The 17,050-nt window shown below is 38.4% G+C and overlaps 1 protein-coding gene across 15 annotated transcripts in view; it reads left to right on the forward strand.

Annotated features, from left to right (window-relative positions):
• LOC124297959 (patronin) overlaps positions 1–17,050 on the forward strand; it is a 40,378-nt gene that overhangs the window by 2,574 nt on the left and 20,754 nt on the right. For 13 of the 15 annotated variants that reach the window (XM_046749435.1, XM_046749439.1, XM_046749441.1 and 10 more), the window contains exon 3: positions 16,955–17,050. In XM_046749435.1, coding sequence (XP_046605391.1) covers positions 16,955–17,050 — 96 coding nt within the window. Of the gene's footprint in view, positions 1–1,754; positions 1,903–8,716; positions 8,762–16,954 lie in introns of those variants that run through there. The other 2 variants (XM_046749437.1, XM_046749440.1) reach the window with 2 other exon arrangements.

A 17,050-nucleotide genomic window follows, 5' to 3' on the forward strand; every position in this document is an offset into this window, starting at 1 on the left:
AAACTCGAGATGACGATGAAAGCAGGGAAACGATATTAATACTCACTTGGTATAACTCTCTTATCCTCTCTTAACTGGTTACTTTTCGTATCTCAATATCGTAATTTAATACCAAGTTGTCGAAACGTGTGGATAAAAAAGCAACAGAAACATTTCGATTCCTTTCTCTCCTCGTGTTACATCTTTACTTTTGACTAAAGATATTCATTAAGCATTGCTTACATATTATGCAACTAGGTTATTGAAACTTGCATCAAGATTCCAAGCTATGTTAAAATTGCTGCTATTATTTCTCGGGGACGCAAAGTTCAAATTACTTAGTGACAATTCAAACCACCTGAGGTAGCCACTGAGTGAGAAATCGGAATCTTACCCACGCGTTTGTCACAATGGAGGTCCTATGCTAATTGAAAGTCAGAGAGCAGACAGCACCAGCACTCTTTGCAGTCAGCTGACTCATGGAATAACAGGCTGGTGGTTCTGCTTTAGTCCTTAGTTAGTATTGGGTAGTCGATTAGTTAACAACGTGAAAAGGAGGTTCAGCGCAATAATTAAATGCGCTTCTTTTTCTCAGTGGTAAGACAGTTGGCTGTGTTCAGGTGGAAACATCAATGAGTTTCAGAGATATTAATTAATCTGACACAAGTGATTCCTTGGATTCGTCGTTTTCCCACATATTAAGAAATTAAAACACAAAATTATTGATTCATAGCAGACTGTGAATTATAAACCAAGTCATTCATCCAATACCTTGATCAGACCTACAAAAATTTATTGGCGTTCATTCTTTTTTTTCTCTTTATTATATTAACTTTTGATTGATATTTTAATTGTTTGTAAAACATTTGTAGGTTTTACTCATACTCGGCATTGTATTTTCTTTCATTTACGAAATATGCAAGATAAGGAGTATCTGGTGTTTATCTTGAATCTTGCCAACTAATCTACTTTTCATTTTACGATGTTTTATAATGCAATTAGCAGTATTAGGTGCCGACGAGTTTTGTAGGTTGACATTTGAGGTATTGATTTAAACGGGTGTGCTTTCTTCATAGTTGAATTCGAATTGAATGACGAATGAAATAACCGCGATTCTAACAATAAATATTGAAATTCCTCAGAGATTTATACATATTAAATAACAGTTCAAGAACGGGACAGAAGAAAATGACGCGAGGGGAAAAAGGAGAAAAGTGGCCTCCAAAAACGTGAACCAATCGCTGAGGAATTTAAAAAAAATGAGTGTATCAAGTTTCATCCTGAAAATAGCGAGTCGGTTGTGGTTCGAAAATTTCATGATTACGGCGACGGTGAGGCTGCACTGAGCCCCATGAGAACTCTCGAGTGAAAGCTGATAAAGAAGCACACTGTTTTCTCTCAGTGTTTGTCTTCTTCCCATCATGGAAATTGCCATGGCATCAGGTCTCCTCAGCTCGCCCTAAGCGCTCAATGAATACCGGATGGTAATAACTACATAGTAGTTTAAGTGAGCCGTGATCCTTAACTGCACACGAAGTACAACTACCGACTTGCCTTTTCGGAATCGGAACCGAATTGAAAAAAAAAAAAAAAAAAAACTTAACAACAGCTGCATGCCATACCTTCAAACAGTTTTTTTTTTCGGTAATACTACCGTATACGTATATATAAATTTCTACTACGTGTCGGTGGTGGTGGTGGTGATAAAAATAAATTAGCTGTTGTCCGAAGGAGGAAAAAACAAATCTTTCGATCACCGCTGCACTTCTCTATAGATGATTCTTTAGAGAGATGGTTAGTGAAGTGATGACAATGACAATGCCTTCGTCGCCGGTTACTGTGCATGGAATAGCAGTCAATAATACCCAAATTGACGCGGAAATGAGGGATATGATCAGGGGTACCAGTATCACCACAGCTTACGTGAGTTATCGTGAGATATTACCACTTCATTATTCCTTTCTGTTATTTTCTTCAATTTTTCATCATCCTTCGTTCTTCATCTCTGTTACAATCGGAGCTTTCGTCCATCCGTCCGTCGATATTTTTACGATTATCTTTCAGACATACATAAATATTAAATATATATATATATATATATATATATAAGCATTGCCGGTTTGTTAGATCGCCAGTAGACATCACGTACCCACATACTGTACACTTTCATTTCAAAAGAGATATCGGCCTACACTCTGATCTATGGACATGTTGTTATAATACCTAACTGTACCTCACTTCCGGCGTACTGCATGTCTATGTCGTCTTTCTTCGAGCACATACACCTCTTCTTCTCGTAGTGTGCGCACCCAGCAGACGATCCCCCTTTTCTTCTGCTCTCTCCACGCCCTGACCCCTTAGGCTACGGAGAAAAATATGCTTGGTGTCGTGTGTAGGCGTGCGACACACCGTCTCACCGTCTCCTTTCATTTATACCAATCATTTCATTACCATTACCATTTTCATTATTATTATGATTATTATTAAAAATAAACGTGTTTTTTTATTTATGGTCTACCGCGTTTGATGTTCACTGGTAACTTACGCGTGCAATTATTTGGCGGATCGAAGCAAACTTTTTTTTTTACATTAGCAATGAATTGAAAACTGAAATCGATTATTCGGGTCTCTGTAACAGCAATGATGGTATTAATTCTGTTTCATGTACCTACTTATAATTCATCGAAAATAGTTGGATGTACGAATGGACAAAGTTGGTTCAATTAAAAAAAAAAAAAAAAAGAAATCTCAAAGTCTAATACACGGTATTTCTCCTTATCACAAATAATAATGACGAAAAAAAAGCAACCGATAACGACGCATGTTTTTCGGTTGATGGGTAAACCATGTGCGCGCTACTCTGGGTCTCGTGATTCAATAGAAACAGCTGATTTTGACAGAACATCAAGGTACACGTGGTTACTCATTTCTATTAAGTCTTGTAAGTATAGTATTATTGAGATTTTTTTTTTTTTTTTTTTCATCACGTACAATCGACAACTGCTGTTGTTGTAATTTGCAAACCAGACGTGGGATTAGGAGAAAATAACAATCCCTGCCTTGTTTTTTCATGAAGAACATGATTAGAAATTTAGCAAATATTTTATATTTAGAGTTTTTCCGACATTATGTTACACCTTTGCATTTTACTTTTGAGGTATACATGTATTCATACTCTTCTCCACTCGGATATCAGTTCTCGCATATTTACCTTGAACATACACTATTTTATGGCATGATGACGACGATTATGTATGGCTTATGGACGTTTCGATAAGATTCTTAAGAGGCTTTTTACAACCCCTCGGATATACACAGAAATGATAACATTCATTTGACTAGTGACTCCGTCATTTCTACCGATCGGGAATGTATCACAAGGGAGAGATTAAAACCCGATGATGAATATCGACTCGGCTCGATATACCCGTTATAAATGATCCGAATCCTTGAAAAGAGAAATAAAAAAATAAACTGCGAAAAGGGATCAAACTTAGAAGTAGAATTGTCTTGGGAAATAAAATAGGTACGATACATATTCACGTGTCGGACGTATTTAGTTATGATTGAGACAGTCGATGAGCAAGTCATCCATATATTTCCGCTCGATAAAATATGCGACGACCATCAGCAATCGAGGAAGTCTCGAATTTTGTCCGAAGGAAGGAGGGCTCGCCCTTCTTCCTCCTACAGCCTGTATATTTATTTGTCCCGAGCAGATCGGTCTGCCTTGAATTAACATACAATGGACTGCTTTCGATGTGTGGACACTCGTTACAAATTACAATGTCGTTTCGCTTTTTTTCTCCTTCGTCTCTCGGTCATGTTAGCCAAACAAAACATTCTTCGGTAGGTCAGAAAAGTTTACGTAAGAATCGATTTTATCTTCATTTCTTTCTAATCGATGAGAAAAAAATTCTCATTCATATTATTTAGATCATATTTAAGGATCGTAAAGGCGTGTAAGACAAAATCGTGCCAAGACAATGAAATTTATGCAAAACGTTCTCACCTTTATTTGAAACACCTGTGTAAAATTTAGAACCGGAGTTATTTTGTTTTTAATCTATCCCGATTTTATATTGAACCTGAAAGTTTCCCATAAGAATAGATGTCACACAAACTCACAAATTTTACACAGGTTTTTAAAATAAAAGTTTAAAAAATTTGTAGAATTTTCATTAACTTGGCACAATGTCGACCTAAACCGAATTCCATGTTTTCCTTTCGTCCTTCAGTCCTGTCGTAAAATTAAATTATATTACAGCATCGCAATCGAACGAAACGTTTAAAGTGTCGACTAAAATATCTTCAGAAATTAATTAATGCGTGTTAGTCTGCGTCGCACTTTTTCGGTGATAAAAGGAACGTGCGTGGGAAAGACGACGACGACGACGAAGTTGGCGTTAGGTACCCAATGAAAATACACATCATACCCTGCAGCAGCGGTAACGGCCCACGTAAATGGTGTGTGTGTGGGTGGTGGGTGCCGGTGGTTGTATAATGAATAAAAAGCCGAATGGAACGTATAAACTTCAGTTACGTCAATTCGAAGATGCAGGAAAAGTTATTCCGAAATCTTTCTTCTTACCAATTCTTGGTATCATTCCGCGCAATATTTTTTCTCTTATTCCACGCACACTCCGATCTTGACGTACAATCGCATATCCTTACATGGGAAAAATTACTTCTCAAAATAGAAAAACTTTGCAAAAAATTTATATCCGTCTCGGCCGTTTAACCGGTGTGTTGTACCTAAACTTGAATTTCACTCCGCGATTAGAACGTGGGCGGCGCGGAGGTGAAAAAAAATTAATGCCGGGATTCGACGAATTTAAAGCCCCAAGTAAGCGGTCCAGCACTTCTCCTCTCTCATTTGGGGCATTCGAAATCCGGGCTGATTCTATTTCGTGCGATGACCAGTGGCTGCTGCTTCCGCCGCTGCTGCCGTAAAAGCAGAGTGAGGAATGACTTATACAAAATTTTGGTACACTTGTCTCGCCGTTAATCGGTTTCAAACCATTTTCTTTTTCTTTTTTTTCTCTCTCTCTTTTTTTTTTTTTTTATCTTTTATCAATCCAAATTTCCGTTTTATTTTACCGAAAAAAAGTAACGATGCCGACTAGAGATGAATAGGAAATGAATGTAACGAACGACATAAAAAAGAGAGAGAGAGAGAGAAGTAAAAAATTTTTAGCTCGCGATGTTACGTAATACAGATTTGGAATTCTGAGTCTCTCCGGACAGAGCGTAAAGATTTGGTCCATGGTCCGTTTTTGACACTTTGCAGACTCATTCATTCGTGTGTGGCCTGTTTTCCTTCCTACTACAAGTGCTGTTCAGGTATATTATTAGACGACTCGTCCCCTCGTCCACCACTGCAGCAGTGCAACGCAGGGCGAGAAGGCATTTCTTCCCCGCTGCTTCCGGGATGGGGAAATATACTACGCATACTAGTTTATCGTATACAGCTTCTCGTCCATGTTTTTAGGGAAAAGAAAGCGCTTTTACCCTTCTATTTAAAAATCCACCGTCTCCGTGTGCTCGTCGTGTCTTGATTAAACATACAATACGAAAACCTGAGAGGAATAAGAGAATGTGCACAGCTTCTGAAAAATTTGAATTTTTTTAACGTTTGTCACGTTGAAAGTAGTATCCGAGATAACCACGTAAGTCAATGTTCCACCACGTGGTTCTTTAATGTACTGACCAACGCAACGTGTATAAGATGTAATGTAAGGCTCCTGCAGTGCTTTAAAAACAAACACGGGTGAAAGTTTTAAACTCTTTGTTGAATCGTTGAAATCTTTTTTTTTTTTTTTAAAGAGCAATGACTACAGTGATGATGTGCGTTTTTCAATAATTATTTTCACTTTTGACGGCAAAGAATTACGTTTCACGACTTTTCCTATTATGATGATTATTTTCTTCGCATCACTTTTCGTCTAAGAAACGGGTTCAATCTCGATCATCCAATCATTAGTCAGATATAAGAATTTAAATCCCGATGATCTTGCACAAAATGCGGAATCTGACGTGACTTCCGGACAAGTTGTTATATATTACACATATAATTTATATAATCAGAGTATATAATAAATAGATACTGTCATATCTTCTTTACACAAATTTCTCCTTCACACCAGTCTGTAAGATGCAAAATTCCGGATTTTTAAAAAGTTTTCTCTCCCGAATTTGCAGTTCTGTACTTTATTATTAATTTTATTTGCACAGTCGATGGAGCGCCGAGTTAGCTCGCCGAGAAGTCGGTTTATAATTATAATTATTCTGTCTGACCCAGTTAGCGACTGGAGAATTGAAGAGGGTACAATACCCGTCGTGTGTGTTTTGCCGAGAATTTGGCATACCTACCTATGCCTGTAATTATTAACGCATGAAAACTAGACGTGAAGAATGATTCTTCCTCTAGAAGCGAGTGCAAAGTATTCTCATGATTGTAAAAATAGGTTTCACCCTTTCCGCATGGTTATATAGGATATAACGTATCGGTTCTTTTTTCATTTCCACAAGTTGAGTCCTTCGGAATTGACCCACCGAGCCAGAGGTGTGGTTCGTGTCACTTTCATACACAAGACACACCCTGAAAACTGTATTCGCGGGTAATTAGGCGACCCATATATTTTTTCTTCCACTTTTCCCCACAAACTCCATCTCTGTACAGATGAAATTCCTTTAATTATTCCTGAACATCTGTGTTATGTCTCTCGCGATAAAGAGAATGACATATTGTGCATACCTACCGATCGCGAAGATTAAGTTCTTCCATCCATGCATACCGTTGTGTACGGAGTGAAGTTCGATAGTTGGGGCTCAGTATCATCATCAAAACGCCGAGATATATACGAATTCAATGAGTTTACTGCAACGGGTTTTTCAAACTGCTCCGATAGCGTCCAAAGTTTACAGAGTGAGGTTGACGACGAAAATACCGAACTTCGTTAATATATATGTAGTAAAAGTGTAATTAAACAAGGCGATATCGATTGAAGTTTACGTATATGCGGTGATCGACCGACAGTCTCTCTCTCTCTCTCTCTCTCTCTCTCTCTCTCTCTCTCTCTCTCTCTCTCTCTCTCTCTCTCTCTCTCTCTCTCTCTCTCTCTCTCTCTCTCTCTATTTCTCTCTCTCTCTCTCTCTCTTGACTACGACGTATCAGTAACATTACCCCAATCCTGCAGCAGACTCACCGACTCACACACGCCCGTTACTCTCTTTCTCTATACCTCCTCCTCTTCATCAACTCTCCTCGACAGGTTCGCTTTGAGTAGGCCGACTTTGGGTATGTCGTTGATGATAATTTGCATATGAGGCCACCTGCGTATCAATTAAGTTTCATTCAGTTTCACAAGAAAACAACGACAGTAACAAGCAGCAACTCCGCCCTGCCTTTACTACCGTACATCATGCAAAAGCACGCGTGATGCATCTCCGATTGCGAGATGCGTTATTACGAAAAGGCGCAAAGCTTCTTCGGTACCGAAAGAGCGTCGGTGTTCCGTCTCGTTGATTGATTCGTTCATTCCTCCTTTCTTCGGCGTCCTGACAAAAAGGACAGGGATCATACAGACGTGCGTACGTATCCGGTGTATCTCCGATTGTGAACTGGACATTGCAGTTTCATCGGCTGTGCCGATGTCGAAAGTCTGGCTCACAATAGACACAACATGTCACTCCTCCTTCTTTTCCCCCTCGAGCCGGTGCAGGTTTAATTGTCAATTAGGTAGGTCCGTCCGTTCACTTAGCTAGTTCAATTATGCGCTAATTTTCTCTCAGCCCTTATTGCTGTTGCCTCGCGTGTACGTTCGACAGGACTGTTTGACAGAGTATAAAACTGCTCCGGACAATCCGCATTCAGTGGGGATTAACAATATGCGGAATAACTATTCATGAATCGGAGTGGTAAAGCTACAATGTCTGTCAGTTGGCAACGGCTATTTAATTGCCCATTCCGAGTCCAATTAGTCGGGTTTTAAAATCACAACAATCTGCACGCGCCTTGAAGTTGGTCGGTTAATGGTTCGACGGCAACGTGCGAATGATCACAAATTGAAGAGTAAGAGGTGGAGGTGGAGAAGGAGGAACAGCGTAATATCTTGTGCTGTTGCATGGATGGCAGGTGCTGCAGGAGGTAAGAATAAACTCGAGTTAGTTAGACACTTAGAGAACTCGACAGACCGTGATCGACGATCTACATACGAAACAGTGCGAGTTCCTGGTGCACGAAGAACCAGCCAACACCCGGTAGACTAGCGTCCAGTATGTAAGTCCGCCTGTCTGCCTGCCTGCCTCGCTGACGATTACACCACCCTCCTTTCCCCGCAAACGATGTACTTACACACTAGTTGAACCCATACTTGAGGCGATTTTACACTAGGCACATACCCACCACCGGGTCAAGTTGGGCTGTATCATCATTCTTCTCATTCTGAGCCTTAGTTAGTTCTTTTCCTACGCCTTACTTGGATGGACTTATTTTATAAAATGCGCCGCCGCTGACGTTGTGATACTCATTTGACGAGGAGCGGGAAATGCTCGCTCGCGTTTCCTTTTCGCGGAACGTAGTGTTGCGATTTCTTTCTTGCGTTCTTTTTTTTTTTTTTTATCTTCATCCTTTGTCAATCATTCATCTCTGTTATCGATATTCTTATACTGTATACATGTGTGTATCGAGTTTAGGGTACGATAGTTTTGTGATACATTACCTTGTACGTATATATACGGTTTCGGATATCGAATGATTTGGATACTTAAGATAATTTTGGTGAGTTATCGCATGTCGTGTAGCAAAGGTCATTCGTTTTTATGTCGGACAGCACTTTTACAAATTAATCTGGGTGGGTCTCTCTCCTCTGCTCAAGTGTGAGGTATACCAGCTACTTCGCTGCTTTATACGCTGCTTGTTGCTTTTCTAGCACATTTATTACTTGACAAGTTTTTCAAACTTTCGTATAACAAGAAAAGTTTCTTGTCGTCAACTTGAAAACGTTGATTCTATAATTTACACAACCTTATATATTTTTCTCTCACCATGTATGCGTTTAAACAAAAAAACGGTTCCTTTTTTTTTGTTCTAAACACCACAAAAATCGAGGAAAAAAAGAAATTATGCCGGTGCGTGCAGGAAAAACGCCAAGTTCCGTTGATAAAGTTAATATTATGTGTATAATGTGTATATATATATATATACACATACATTTATTTAATTGATTGTACAAGCGCGATAAGTCGGAAAATTTAATCGAGTCGTGATACAGGTGTGTTTTTGAGAAAATTAGCAACCTACCCACGTGTGTGTATCTACATAACATGTACATGATACATATGTATGTACATACTAAATTATACAATTTTGCACGATTCGGACGTCTGGAGAATGAAAAAAGTTGCGTATAGTTATAAATATGAGAAGAATAATAAATTTTTCAAGCAAATGAGAAAAAAAGAAAGTCATACAGACGCGCGTGGGCGCTATTTTCGATTTCGCAATATATTTGTCGATCTGCAGTGTATACCCACACCATAAGGTCCATATGAAATAATGTATAACGATGCGAGTCGTCGTCGTCTGTCCAAAATCCACGCCTCCTACTACGAGGCGATCTCATAGAGTTCACTGGTATTTAACGATAACTCGACAAATTATTCATTTATCTTCCCGTCACGTCGTTCTCGACCATACCTTTTATGTACTGCAAAGGATCCGTGTCCACGGTTCACCTATACAGATGTTACACGACGACGATATGCGTGGGCTAACACTTGTGAGAGGCTTTTGCGACCTCCTGCCGCTCATCCGTATCATGCATGCACGCGTCTATAGATTCACACACGCGTTTTGTCCTCCGCCGGCGCGGTATAACATTTATATTATTACGTACGTGCATTATTCTGCATAATAATTGTGCAGATCAAGTAGCGCAGTAATAAACTTCTTTGCGATTACAGTAATTTTTTCAAAAACGTTACTGCTTTCTTTCTTTTTTTGAAAATCTCACGAATTCGTTTGGGGAAATTTCATATATTTTTCACAAATTCGGTGATACGAAACATCGATCATTTCCGTTTATTCTCCCGCGAATTTACAGTAGCCTATGTATTATTATAACAATTTGAAACGTACTTTGGATTTTCTAATTATGTGCTGTAGGATGAAATTCAGTTACGTTGAGACATCGATTTTTAATTTGAATATTTCCCCCCTGTTTCCAATGCTGTTTCGTATCACTGTGCGAAATAATAACTTGATTTACTCACACAAAGATGTCACATACATACGGATTCATACAATAATGATCGTTTCCCGATCCCAGATCATCTTTCACGCATGGTCAGTCACCTAAATCTTTCGATTGTCTAACGCAGAGCTAATCTAGACATCATCTCAGCTTGCTTGACGATTATAATACGAGCGGTATTACTCCGAGCCGTGTCTCCGGCCTCCCTGTGATTATCGCAGCAATCACGATTTATATTAATAAACAACGGACCGAATAACCTCTGTATTTACACTGCAGATCATTGAGAAGAGTTATTAATTATTCAATCTGTAAATCTGAAATTTGATGAAGAATATATTAATGAATGTCCGGAATGAATCACAGTTTTCTTTCTTATCGGTGTACCGAGTACATCAGTTGTTCAAATAGGATAAAAAGATATAATTGTTTTTTTCAATACAGTTCGACCTTGCACTTTCATTATTCCTATTATTTTTAAATATAATTTGAACATGTGTGATTGATTATCGTAATTTCTTATTTCTTGTCCTTTATCGTTCCCATATTACTTTATCACTTTCACTTGAATCGATCGATTCATTCTCGCCGATCTCGATCGAACGACGAAGATTAAATATCTAGCTATCATTTCTTTTTCGCATTAATCGCACATCTCGTGATGAAATTTGGCACGAAGGTCAAAGAGATTAATTGGTCATTGACAGTAGTGCAATAATATAACACACTCGGTTGCTGGCAGGCTGGCTAGATATTATACATAGATATACATATAGAAGGGAATGGGTATTCGGTGGCTAATTATTTCAGTCCGTTCTGCAACGAGTAATCTCCTATACGAGAAGAAGGCGCGTGCTTGTGTTCGTATAAACAATATATTTGTATTATACAATTACGCCGACTTGTATACGTTATATATACGTGCAATTACCGTAACTACGTCTACGTATATTCACATACCTATGTGCTGTATTACTGATGACGATGAATCTTTTTATAGGTTAATATCATCACAAGTCGACTACTTCGCGTTACGAGTTTATGTCTGTGCATATATATATATATATATATATATATATATATATATATATATATATATATATATATATATATATATATATATACGTATATATATATACATACACATAGTTACAATATGTTACATGCGCACGTGGGCAATGCAATGACATTCACTATAGCGCTATAAGTACCTGCATAGATACGTCTAAAGTAGTGCGTCCTATTCTCGTTTTGTTAAAATAAACTCCCCACTGTCGCTTTTTGTACTCTGAAATTTTCAATGTTCTTACTCTTGTGTAATGAATACATGTTACATACACACACACATATATATATGTAAAATGTATAAATTAAAGTCTGATTAAATATCCGGATTGAATTGATTGTCGTAGAGAGTTTTATTGTGATATGGGGAGGAAAAGAGAAAAAGAAGTAATTCTTTATTACACGTGATGCATGTGAAAAGATTTATCTGAAAATCAGTCGCGGAAGCAGCCGGCAACACTTAATTCGTGTCACTCCAGAAGGAACTAGTCGATCCGTTTCCTGCACTCAGATTGATTTGCACTTTGGTAGCTCTTAAAGGGTTTTATCTGCAGCTATTTACTCAGCTGACTCAGACTTGTTCTCCGTACCGAATTATGCCCGAAATATACATGTATTGTTGTTCTTTGCTCAAATATATGATAAGGTATATGCCAGGCATGCGTATTACGCATACCCTGTCTGTCCGTTGAACTTTTCACCGTGAAAATCTTTTATCTCTGATTATTTATATGTACATATGTTCTTAGTGTGCGGCCAACGCTTGCTCATACCGAGATAAGATAATCGGACACGTATAAGATTATCACTTCACTTTCGCAAGAATGTTTCGCAGATATGAATCTCCACGATAATAGTTACGAACTTAAATTCGTGTATTATAGGTATATTAATTATTTTATGGCTTTCGTCAACGATCCACCGTTGAAAATCGAGGATTCCAAAAGTAGCAACGTTAACCGACAATTTAGTGAGTTGAAGTTTGCTAAAGTAATGCTGGAAATGGTTTTCATATTCAATTTACTTTCTAGATCTGGTCGCGGAAATTGCAACCCCCTACGTGATCCCTAATATATCATGCAGATTACGCGTACACACGGTATACCTATATACGTATAATAGTCGTCGTTAGTCGAGTAACGAAATTTTTATACAATTCAAACAATTTTTCGGTAAAAGTAACCGCGTATCGACAACGAGGAATAAGAAATAAACTTACGATGAGAATCCCAAATAAATATTATTCTACGTACCTTATGTACATACCTTTAATCGGTGAAGCGAATTCTTAAGCACGCTCTAAGTTACTCTTTAAACTTCCAAGCCACGTCATTTTATGCCTATGATTTGTAGTTTGATTGCCTGCCTATTCTGCAGATAACGTTCCATTCATGTGCCATAATTTTTTCCCCCATTTTGTACCTCATGCCGTGTACATTCTGTTTGAGAGTCTGAAGTCCTTAAAGAATTTCAGACGGTCCCTTCCTTCCCTGTGCAAATTCTTCAAACGATGATTACTTGAGCGAATTTGAGTGGATATTATAGCAGCTTCTATCGAAAAAGGCGGAATGTGGGCAGATAAATACATCAGGTATTAGATTCAGTTTGCCCAAACTGCTAATATCGAGGCTGAAGGCGTCGTAAATTATTTAAATATTTCCGTTCATAAATTCAGTGTGTTGTTATAGTTGCTATAATGAATCAGCTCATTCTAGAAGTTATTTTTTTTGTACATTTAATTCTGATTCATAATTAAATTCTCGTGATCGACGCTGCATGCAGGAAGAATCGTGCAAAATAGTATATATAATTAAATATACCACATGCATGTACCAGAATGTACCTACAATACTAATTTTCTTACTTACCTATTTACCTATTTACCTGACTACCGCGTCAAGGTTATAACTCCATTTCTTATTCATAAGTGTCGGTATGTGGGAATTAATTTGCCATTCTTAACTCGCTGCTATTAACTGCGCCCCCGACATGCGAAACGTTTAACTAAACAATACCAAATTTTAATACACGTATAGTTCCAAGTATATGGAAAATGTATCGAGGGTCAAGATAGCCAAATTAAGTTATCACAGGAAATTATATACTCTCCAATTTTTTTTTCTTTTTGAAATATATATCTCTTATTCATATTCACAGATTCACTTTTGTTCAGGGAATATGAATGTTAATTCATCTTGCGAAACAGGAGCAAGTATCATTTTTATTGCGATAGTACTTTGCATGTTTTGTTTCAGTATAAAAATAATTCGAATCGGCTTCTCACAAAAATAATCTGTACAAATTTATTTTTGAAGCAAAATCGCGCTTGAAAGGAAAAATTGGATATCGAGATTGAGCACGAATTGCGAATTCTTTTCAGTGGATAAATCATAACCAACCCGTTTCAAAAATGTAAACTGATTCAGATAAGAATTAGTGATTCGAAAGTTCCGAATTTGCAAGAGTTGAAAAAAAGTGTTTGGATTAAATACCAACGAACCCATTCGGATACCGGTTATTATGTGGCGACGACGGTGTATAACGGACTCGGGGTGGGAAACGGGTAAATATCGTGTTTCTCGAGGCTCCTTATTCAGAAAGCAGGAGGAACAAGCTGCTACCCAAATGACGATGACCAGGACTGAGGATCGCTTCCGGAGAGATGATAACACCTGGCGTAAAGTCGAAATCGACAATCGAGAACGCGAGTCAATGACCCGAGGGGAGATCAACCATTTCCTTTTAAATATATAACGCGTATGTATCCGACCGTCTTCCATAAAGAGGCCTAACGCCGCTGCGTGCCAGTTTATGGCAAACCCCATACGTATATACGTTGTACGTAAATGTAATAACATATAAGTCAACGATACGTTGTACATTCATTAGTCAGACCACCGAATCAACAGCGATTGTGGCGACTCGTATATTTCAAGGCGTGTTAATGTCAAAAAATACGATGATTTTTTTTAACAATTATGCAAGCCACGCATGAATTCGTAAAAGCAAAACGGACGAGGCAGTGAGAGTAATGATTTTTTAACTGCTATAGACAAAAACGGAAACCTTATAGCCTCGGAACCTGTCATTTTTAATCAGTGATTAAGCATTGCTGGTATGTCATAACGTTCGTTCGTGTTATTGGTGGGCAGGCTATTATAAGAATATACCGTTACCTACTGTCCACTGCCACATCGAGTATACATAAATAATCATTTCTCCTAATTATATCGCTGGTTCAATAAATTTCTATACAGATTATATTGCGGAGAACCAGATGAAGTGTAGATTCAATTTTGTTATATGCAAGCTTCTCTCCCCTGCTACAGGTATTTAGGTATTCACGTATTATTAAAATTAGTTATACCTACGAACACTTCGATTGTTCGACGTCTGTAAACTGCGCGCACGCAATATTCCTTCATAATGTTATACATAATAATAAGAATGAGAGAAATACGGTCGCTGTACGCACGCTAAAGCCTTTTGTAAAAGTAATGAAAAGTAGATTATTCCTAATCGTAAAAAGACTTACGTTGCCAAATCTCGTTTTTGGGGGGTTGAAATAAAATAGAAAAAACAAAATTAAAATAATTCAAAGGTTCTCTCTCGTACGAAACTCTTAGATACATGTATTATAGCTACGCATAGCTGTTGAAGATTTGGAGAACAGATTGCTCTTCGTTGGTAGTAGTGTACTTGTCTCATACATGTACGTGCCACATAAGTAGGTAGGTATTTCCTGCTTTACGAACGAATGATTTTTTCTCGAGGCCGAGTGACGACGACTCATACATACTTCGCTTGTCAGATCACCTACGGCCTTATATATATATTTAAATATATCGATCTCTTTACTTGGTTCGTTCGTGCGGTTAACAGAGTCGTAAATTGTATGTTATTTTTCGCCGTCTTCCGCGTATTACCGATTCTGGATCATGGAATTAGTATTGACTACCTGAACCTTGATGAGGCAAGGAAATGAAACCAAAACGGTGATGTATCAGCTTTTGATGAAAATAGTAACAGTAATAACGATAACTCTGAAAGAAACTGCTGCAATTAAAGACACAGTAACAGTTGTATCGACTGCAGTTGACAACGTTGAAAATTGTTCGAACAATTAAATGCGACAAGTGTTTCTGCTGAGAGCAATCTCTGAACGCTACGAAAAAGGAGTTGCAAATGCATCATTCGGAGAGAAGTTATTACACCAGCTTGTCTTTTATATACGCGACCTCGAAGTCCATAGCAGAAAACTCGACGTGGCCTCCTCCTGGAACTACATCCTGTTCCTCTCTGACTGGAAGCGCCACTCTTAAGATTTCGACGCTATTATAAAGATAACTGAAGAGATTCTCGAGACCGGCGTCGCCGTTCGTATTCACCACCCCAGAGTATCAGAGAACTTGACATGTCTGAACACTAGAAACAATATACTATACGTAGGAATATCGGAAGTGATCTCGGGACGGCAAGTTGAATAAAATTAACCAGGAAAGAGGTGATTTAAATTTTGGGAAGATATGAGTATTTCTTCTATTCCACACTTAAATCGAAATGTGGTCGATGAAACCTGAACCTTTGCTCATACGTCACTGCTTTCATCCTTTACTTGCGTCGTCCTTAAACTCACCGTGTTACTATTTTTCCACTTTGCAATTAAAGGGATGTGGTATACCGGTGTCTCCAAATGATCAATTACTGGCTTATCGATATATCTATCCTCTTATCATCTTATAAATTCTCCAACATAGAGTGGTTGTACTAAGAGGAGGATAAAACTGACCTGCGATGGTGTCATGGTCTAAATTTATCAAACGGTGGACAGTTTATAGGTACATACAGATGTGCACGGTGTTGGGCACATGCTTTTTATACGTGTATGTATATTGTAATAACGACAAGGATGAAACGCGTTGTAGCTGGTAGCTCTTGGAGTCGTCTTCTCTCTATAATGTACCGCGACACGCGGTGATCACAAATCACAATCAGTTTGTTGGCCTGTGCTGCAGCGGCATAAGGAGTTACAATGGAATTACGTCACATTGACAATCCCAGAAACCAGGCCAGGGTGACGACGATGATTTTGTCTACGCGTTGCGATGACACTGTTCTTTTTCTGATGCTTATGATACTCGATTCCAAGTTACTAGTAGTTCGTTTATTACTCCCGAATTTTGCAATAGAACATTAGCTAGAGAATTCGAGTATTTATTTCCTTTAACACTGGTATGCGAAAAAGAAGAATAAGAATGAGTATTTCACGGCCTTATGTAAAAACTATGATATTAGTCCACGGCTCCGGCATGAGTTCATTGTCAATCGACACCTCCCCGATATTCTTATCTCGGATAAGGTGTGTGTATATACCTGGTGAACCAAGATGATATGGATGCGTGCAGATAGCGAAACATGCGAAGTGGGCACTTTTTCATCTCGCCGTTTAGTTTTAATCTGAACCCAACTCTTTAGACGTTATGAGATAATACCAGGGGAACGATATCTCATCTTTTGCACGAAATTTTCACGCGCTGGTTTCTCTAGAGACTGTTCAACGAGATTGGATGGGCGTTATTGCGAATTGAAACCACTGTTACAATAATGGCCGTTATTCTGCGGTAATACTAAGTTTTTATACATTTTTGTTCCAGGCCAAACAGCGTGCCTCCGTGAAGTGGCTGCTTTCCAAGGCTTACAACAACAACGTGCCGGACAATCTACGAGAGCCGTACTATCGTGATCACGAG

Source organism: Neodiprion virginianus, chromosome 2, assembly GCF_021901495.1.
Source record: "Neodiprion virginianus isolate iyNeoVirg1 chromosome 2, iyNeoVirg1.1, whole genome shotgun sequence".
NCBI classification, from domain to species: domain Eukaryota; kingdom Metazoa; phylum Arthropoda; class Insecta; order Hymenoptera; family Diprionidae; genus Neodiprion; species Neodiprion virginianus.